The following is an 8852-nucleotide window of genomic DNA, read 5'->3' as shown; positions in this document are numbered from 1 at the left end:
CTGGACTCAAAAGAATGAAATAACATGAAAGACTTATCTAACCTGGAATGGAAACACAAACATTTTTTGTTAATATAACTGATTAACTTTTTATATAGCGCAATATTCACTAAACATGCTCAAAGCGCTTTACAAGGGGTCCCTGGTTACAGCAACACTTAACATGTAGAACAAGACATGGCGCCTGTTAGGCAATATTTTAATTAATTTTTTGGGGGGACAGAGACAACGCTGTTAACGGACAGGTACTCATTTTACACCTGAGTACGGTGAGAGAATGAGAGTAAGAGTCTTTTCCAAGGACCCAACTATGTGCAGCTCGAACTTAGGAACTTCCGATCCAAAAGCAAATGTCATACCACTAGACCACATAACCGCACAATAACCACATACCCATCTATTTATTTAATCTGATGTCATTTTTATAAGTAGTCCTTCAGAGCCATTAGTTCCATGGAGCTGGAGTTTATCCCGGTTTCTATAGAGTGAAATAATAGCAATTGTTTGCTACCCTTTGGATAGGACATTAGTCTATCGCAAATTACTTTCCATTAGATCTATCAGACCCAGCTACCAAATCACTGCTGGGTGGACAAAGGGGGTCAGAAAAAAATCTTGACTGCACCCGGGATCAATCTCAGTCCCTTTGCTTGTAAAGGGAGGGCTCTACCAACTGTGCTATTGGGACCCCCTCACATTTGTTTATTTATATAACTTTAGGGGTATTAATATATATGAAAGATGAAAACCGGCCTGGGAAGCCTGTCATGTTTGTGGTGATGCAGGAATGTCAATTGTTGAGCAATCCCTGGCTGCAGATAAAATAAAACCACGCTCTGAGATTTCTGAAGAATTGTTCATGTCAACAACATCTGTTTACCGGATTCTCACTCACCCAAAAAATCGAAAAGAGAAAAATGTTCTCAAAATGGGTTCCCCATTTGCTGACACCAGCTGAAAAAGAGGCCCACATCAATTTCTCAAGACAATTCACTCGTCAATTTCGAAGCGAGCACAACATGTTTTAAATCAAATCACTATTGAAGATTAAACCGGGGTTTGTTCTTGGGACCCAGAGAAAAATAGAACCTCCGGGGACAAATATTTGAATCAGCAGAATACATTATTTTTGCAATGGAAGAAGCTGTCAAACAGCTGAACAACTCGTCTTTTTATCGAATCATGTGATAGTGTGGATGAGCTGAATGACTGTGTGAGTGAGTATTTAAAATTCTGTGAACAGCTAGTGTCTTGTAAAAAAGAAATAAAATATTATCCTAACAACAAGCCTTGGATAACAAAAGATCTAAAACTTTTATTGAACCAAAAGAAAACTCTCTATACTAGTGGAAACAAAAAAGATCTGAAAACAAAACAAAAAGAGATAAAGAGGGTAATATCTAGTTGTAGAGATAAGTACAAAAATAAAATTGAAAAATGCTTTTCTTCTGGGGATATACGGGACACGTGGCGGGGGCTTAAAACTGCTGTTAACTATAATCCAAAGCCCACGATTATATCAGAAGATATCGAAATTGAAACTTTAAATAAATAAATTTTATTCACGTTTCGACACAGCAAACAAATTTGATATTGAAAATGAAAAACATAAATTAGACAGGGCTTTGGAAGATGAAATGACTATTGAGGTCAGTGAAGAGGAAACGAGATTCGTATTTTCGAAACTAAACGAGAGGAAGGCTGCTGGGCCGGATGGAATGAAAGGAAAACTATTAAAAGAATGTGCCCACCAGCTTTCCCCCATTTATACACATATTTTTAACTGGTCCCTCCAATGCGTTTCGATCCCTGAAATTTGGAAAACTTCAAAAATTATTCCTGTTCCAAAAAAAGAAAAACTTGAAACTATGAACGATCTCAGACCTGTTGCACTGACTTCAATAGTCATGAAATCTTTAGAAAAACTTGTTCTTGTTAAAATTAGGAATCAGTTTATGCCATTGAGTGATAGTCATCAATTTGCTTACAAACCAGGACGTGGCGTAGAGGATGCCATTTTGCTGTTTACAAACATCTACAGGCATCTAGATCACGCTAGGAGCTATTGCAGATTGCTTTTTGCAGATTTTTCTTCAGCGTTCAATACAATGCAACCTCAGTTGGTTGTTCAAAAATTGACTAGTCTGAATTTAAACAAGTATATAATTGCTTGGGTGCTCGAATTTCTTACGGAGAGAGCACAATATGTTCAATTAGGACAAAACAAATCTTCCTGTATAACTACAAATACTGGGGCTCCTCAAGGTTGTGTATTGTCCCATGTATTATTCACAATATACACGAATGACTGTAGAAGTCAAAACCTGAGTGTACCTTTAATAAAGTTTGCAGATGACACCACTCTTCAAGGCCTCATAACAAATGGCAACGAAGTGGCTTATAGGCAAGAAATTGATAGATTTGTGTCTTGGTGTGATGCCCACCACCTAGAGCTTAACATAAGCAAGACAAAGGAGCTAGTGATTGACTTTAGGAGAGTGAAGGAACCGATAGAACCGTTAAAATTAAAGGACCAATTCGTCCAGCGAGTTCCTCACTACAAATACCTTGGTGTAACGATTGATGACAGGCTCAAGTGGGATGAACACTTGAAAATAATTAGGCATAAGATGTGCAGACGTACATATTTTTTATCAAAACTCTCTCAGTTTAGAATAGATAAAACCCTCTGCACATTATTTTATAGAGCAGTAATCGAAAGTGTTTTGTCATTTTGTATAACAGCTTGGGGAGGCAATTGCTTAACAGTGGAAAGGAACAAAATAAATTCAAATATTAAAAAATCCATTAAACGCTATATAAATGATGTTGACGATGTAGATCTTTTATACGAGAAATTTTGTATAAATAAAATAACTAAAATATTAAATGACCAGTATCATCCACTAAGACCATCAATTATTATGTCAGAAAGAAGTGGTCGCCCTTTCTCTATTTCAACGAAAACAGAGAGACACCGAAAATCTTTTCTGCCGTCCAGTATTAGGCTTTATAACAACAAGCAATAATCATTTTATATAATTATTTCTCATTTTTACTTTTTAAAAATATAAATATTAATTTATTTGTTTTGCAATCTTTTCAATTTTCAATTTATAGTGACAGTTTTAACTATTTTACAGTGTTGAAATTATTCATATTATAAAGCGCAGCTCTGGTTATAGAGCTGCTCCTTTTTTATATATATACATCCTATTTCCATTGTATTTTTATCTTATGTGTTAATTATAACACGTCTGTACAAAAAATTTCCTTTTTGGGATGCAATAAAGTATTATTATTATTATTATTATTATTATTATGTCACTGCATTTAACAGCTGGTTACGGAGATTGAAGAAGTACATCGGAAATTACGGTTTGCTTTATTCAATAGACCATATTATAATAAAGATTATTTGTGCCAAGTTTCAGTATCCTGTTTCACTTTGTTTCCGACTTATAGGGGAGGGGTGGGGGGGGGGGGAATATTTATGGAACAGGCCTCATATTCATATCTAGTTACATGATAAGAAACAAAATTTACCTTACACACAATTCAAGAGGGTGGGATTGTCTCTCCAGTATCAAAGATGCCATTCCTACCTTTGAAAAAAAAAAAATGAAATTCAAGTAAAACTGAAATCAAATTAAAGTAAAATAAACAATAATTCTTGCCTTTATTCATTAATAGATACAAAACCAACCACTCTAGCCAGGTCTTCTATTTCTTTTTCTTCTTGTTCTTGTTCTTGTTCTTCTTCTTATTTACATTCATCAGTCTGTGAGAATGTTTGCTATCAGTATTGCATGTCTCCAAGATTTGAGCATTGCTATTGTCACGATTGTTAATGATTTTGCTATTGTTCTTATTATTCTTATTATTATTATTTTATTATCATCATCATCATCATCATCATCATCATCATCATCATCATCATCATCATCATTATTGTTATTATCATAATTAATATCATTATTATTATTGTTATTGTTATTATTATTATTATTATTATTATTATTATTATTATTATTATTATTATTATTATTATTATTATTATTATTATTATTATTATTATTATTATCATTATTAATATTACTACTACTACTACTACTATTATTATTATTATTATTATTATTATTATTATTATTATTATTATTATTATTATTATTATATTATTATTATTATTATTATTATTATTATTATTATTATTATTATTATTATTATTATTATTATTATTATTATTATTATTATATTTTCGTGGTCATTGTAGTAGCCTTTTAACTAGAGTATCCGGACTAAAGTTCACATTTATGAATTTCAACACACACACACACACACACACACACACACACACACACACACACACACACACACACACAAAGGATATGCATGCACAAACACATGTTTCAAAAGACACACTGTTATCGATATATATTTTCTGGGTTTTTTAAAAGATCTTTGTAAATTCCATATTGTTTTTAGATTGTATCAGTTTTTAAGACAGGGAGCTCATTCCATATACAAATAGCAGAGGAAAAGAAAAAGTGTAGTGGGTGTCTGTTCTAGGTGTCAAAAGAGGTAATGCTTTCAACAGCCAGGTATTCATTTTACAACTGATTACGGTGAGAGAATATGAGTAGTCTTTTCCAAGGACTCAACTATGTGCTGAGCAAGGCTTGAACTCAGGACCTTCCGATCTGAAAGCGAGTGTCATACTACTAGACCTCATAGCCCCATTTGGTGTCAAATATTTCTTTGCCATTGATCTGAATTTTTAGTTATGTATTTATGTTTTCATTGTTTTGTTTGTTTGTTATTTTTTTGTTGAAGAAGGGTTTTGAGCTCAAAATGTTCAATAGCTCATATGATAGATCACGATCTTCATGGTGGAGTTGTCGTACCAGTAAGGTCGCGGGTTTGAGCCCCCATCGCCGCCCCGAAGTTATTATTCTCTGTTGTCTTCTGGCACTTTCACAGTCACTTCATTTCTTGTTATCGCAATGCAAGAAGATCTACAAAGCCACTTGAACTTTGTCTGATCATTATACCCAAAACCAGATTGTTCACCTCCGGATTACCAAACAAGTTAGAAAGATCACAATAGGATACATTATAACCATTTTCAGACCACTGGTCACATAGATAGTTTTTACTCCATACAACATAGACCATGCTTAAATAAAATTAATTAATCCTTTAAGGAAAAAGGATACAAATATATATATATATATATATATATATATATATATATATATATATATATATATATATATATATATATATATATATATATATATATATATATATATATATTATATATATATATATATATATTTTTTTTTTTTTTTTTTTTTTTTTTTTTATAACAAAAGGCTTGAGCATTTATATAACGCAATGCCCACTAAACATGATCAGGGTGCTTTACAAGGGCGTCCCTAACAAACAGCAACACTAAAAATGCAAGACAAGACATGACATTTGTTAGGGAATAAAACAGGTTTTTTTCAAACAAAAACAATACTGTTACGGCCAGGTACTCATTTTACACCTGAACACAGAGAGAGAATGTGAGTACAAAGAGCCTTTTCCAAGGACCCGACTATGCACCACTTGGATCGGAACTCAAACCAGGGAGCTCCAGTCCGAAGGAGAATGTCATACCACTAGACCACAAAGACACGATCAGTACATGATAAATGATAAAATAAAGGTACCTTCCATGAGATAACAGCCACCTTGTCACCTTCTTTTGCTAGAGTTTCAACAATCTTTAAGGCATCTTGCCATCGATGACATAAAATACAATCTCTCAAAAGTTGAATAAGCCCAGCGATATAATTTTTATGTAGGAAACCAAAGGAAAGTTCCCTGTGTTTATGATAATCTGTGAATAAAGGGGGGAGAATGTTTTAAAAATTTAAACAACCTGTTGTCTTTTATAGTTCATTGAATCGCTTTTTTTATTTACAACTTTCCAAATTATAAAACCTTCATCACCTGCACGTTCGGATTACAAACAAAAAAAACCAGGATCAATTGTGCCAGACAGTACATTCACAATTACCTTACTTTGTCATCGAAAAATAATGTGGTCTGTGGAATCTTCAAAATTGAAGTTAGACTTACAAAGAAGAACAAAAAAAAAGAAGAAGAAGAAGAAGAAAAATAAGAAGAAGAGGGGCAAAAAAAAAAAAAGGCTAAGAAAAAAAAGAAAAATCATCCAAATGATTAAATATCCGACTTGCCAAATAACTTTAATAACCATTTTAAAAGATTTATCATATTTTCTCCAACATTTAGGCTGATTTTTTTTTCATATTTTCCACTAAAAATCATATTTTCAACATCAGCAACGATTCAAATTTAATATTTACAGAATATTTATAGAAAACCTCAGTAATTCCTTTTGCAATCATCTATCTGGCTGCTCAGATTCACATCAAACTGGAGACAATTTAATTATACTATAACTCTCCACTTTTTGTGACAATTCCTGACTTTTTGCACTCAGCATATTTTAGTCAACATACCCATATTATCATATTTTGGACCTCAAAGCGTATCAAAAAAATGAGAAATACTGGTTTGTGTGGCTATGTGGTCTAGTGGTATGACACTCGTTTTCAGATCGGAAGGTCCTGGGTTCGAGCCTCACTCAGCACATAGTTGAGTCCTTGGAGGAGGCTGCAATATGAACAAATTAACTCACTCTTCTTCTTCTTCTTCTTCTTCGTTCCCGTCACGTCACATGGTCAGTCCGGTCTGGTGAATGAAGCCCACAGTGGTCCTGAGGTCGTCCTCACTGCCGTACAGCTTCTTTGAGTATGGGGTTGGGTCAGGCCAGAAGTTCCTTCTCAATTGGTTGTACTTTGGACATTCCATTAGGACATGATGTCCATTTTCATTTTCAAGTCCGCAGTCACATTGTCCAGAGGCACCTGCTCTGGACATCCTCCACATATGTTCCTTTAACTGGTTGTGTCCAGTTCTCAGTCTGAAGATGATGACCTGTTCCTTTCTGTCGAGCACCTTGATTGGGTCATTCATGTTGTATTCTGGGTGCTTCTCTCTCCATCTCTGAGACTGGATAAATTTGGCCATTTTGTTAATTTCTCCTGTTGAGTACATTGGGGAGGGTTGCTGCATGCGACTGCCTGCCTTTGCCAGTTGGTCAGCGATCTGATTTCCAAGTATCCCACAGTGTCCTGGAATCCACTGCAGTACCATGTTGGTAAACTTGCTTAGCTTCATGAGGTCTTCCACCAAGGCGTCTATATCATCCGCAAAGGACATCATTATATCCTCCAGAATTTTCTTAGCATCTGTTAAAATCACTATGTGTCTTGGTTTTTCATTTTCTGAGAGGATTTGCTTAACAGCTTCATGGATTGCATCTGTCTCTGACTTGTAGATTGAAGTGCGAGTACCAGTCGGTTTGCTGATCTCCTTTTGTTGACCATTTGTGTACTCGATGTGCACTCCCAGGCCCCCGCATGTGTGTTCTTTATTGCATGAACCATCGGTATAGATTCTTGTCCATTTTTTTTCAGGGTAGTTTTGATCTATGCACTTCTGTACAGACTTCTTGATTTCTTCGCCGTATTTTTGTTTTGTTGAAATGTCACCAACGGAAGTCTTGATTTTCAAGTGATTTTGCCTTTTCCAAATTGGTACTCTGATATTTGCTTTGCATTTTTGGGTCATTATTCCAGAGAATCTTTGTAAAGATTTTTTACTTCTGAGAAAGATTTCATCAGATCGGGAAGACTTTTTCTTTGATTTTGTGGCACTGATTGCTTGGAACAAATCATCCTATTATGAAAGATGTCATAAAAGAAACATGATGTTGATGATGATGATGATGTTGATGATGATGATGATGATGATGATGATGATGATGATGATGATGATGATGATGATGATGCGATGGTGGTAGTTGTAGACGTGTTGATATAGTGGTTGAGTCTTTTAAATTCACACCAAAAAAAAACAAAAAAAAAAAATGAAAAAGGCGGATTTATGATGATGATGGATGGAGATAAACCACCATTTAGGCGGAAATCCGCCTGCAAGAAAATTTTCAGCCATGATACTGATATATTAGTATAGTATTAGTGGTAGTCTAGGTAAAGATAGTAAGTAGAAAAGAAAGTAAGGAAAAGAGTGAGTGAGTGAGTGAGTGAGTGAGTGAGTGAGTGAGTGAGATGGCACAACTTTACCAATAGGTCTATGTCAGTTTCTGTAATTTCAAATCCCTGATCATGAAAGCTTGAGCGTGAAATTGTTTTACTATTAATTTCTTGAACGGTGGCAACATTATCCAGTTCCCTTTTCAGTTTTATAGAAGTAGAAGTAGAAGGCAACATTTTCATTTCATTTCATTTCATTGTTTTGATGAAAGTGAAAGCGAAAGTAAAAGGTATTGTATTCGTTGATTATCACAATAATTAATCGATTACTCGAATTTTGAGTCGAATTTTTTACGCTACTACCAGTGGCGATTCAGCCCTCTGTAAGTGGTAGGGCAAAAGAAATAAAAAGAAGGGGGGAAACTAGACTGTCAACTAATATTGGAAATAACACTCCAATACGGTGTGTTAATGATAGTCATTAACTGGGCCTAAGTTTTTGTCATAAATAATTGATTAAATCAATTCGCCGAGTCTTTGACAATGAAATGATCTCCAACTACTGTTGACATATATTATCTTGTAAAAATAGTTTTATAATTTTTAGATTGGCCAGTAATTCTGTGCTCGTTGACAAAAATATGGGCTGTACAGAAAAAATTTGAACCCTGCTTTTATATGTGTGACCTACACATTGGGCAGGCATGACAATTTGAATGA

General features: G+C 34.4%; 1 protein-coding gene across 1 annotated transcript; it reads right to left on the bottom strand.

The window, feature by feature from the left end:
* Positions 1 to 5813: 5813 nt before the first annotated feature.
* On the bottom strand, positions 5814 to 7709 carry LOC144963265 (uncharacterized). The gene is made up of 2 exons (XM_078897137.1): positions 6713 to 7709; positions 5814 to 5887 (listed from the first exon to the last, which is right to left on the bottom strand). Exon 1 carries the CDS (start codon positions 7705 to 7707, stop codon positions 6748 to 6750), a length of 960 nt encoding a protein of 319 aa, XP_078753263.1. The 5' UTR covers positions 7708 to 7709; the 3' UTR covers positions 5814 to 5887; positions 6713 to 6747.
* Positions 7710 to 8852: the final 1143 nt, after the last annotated feature.

Source organism: Berghia stephanieae, chromosome 1 (genome assembly GCF_034508935.2).
Source record: "Berghia stephanieae isolate SIO BIC M18660-M18661 chromosome 1, UCSD_Bste_1.3, whole genome shotgun sequence".
NCBI classification, from domain to species: Eukaryota; Metazoa; Mollusca; class Gastropoda; order Nudibranchia; family Aeolidiidae; genus Berghia; species Berghia stephanieae.
Note: the sequence above shows the minus strand (reverse complement) of the source record. Positions and strands in the feature narration are given on the sequence as shown.

Excerpts from the sequence above, each read along its gene's own strand:
- LOC144963265 (XM_078897137.1), bottom strand. The coding sequence starts at position 7,707 with ATGACCCAAAAATGCAAAGCAAATATCAGAGTACCAATTTGGAAAAGG.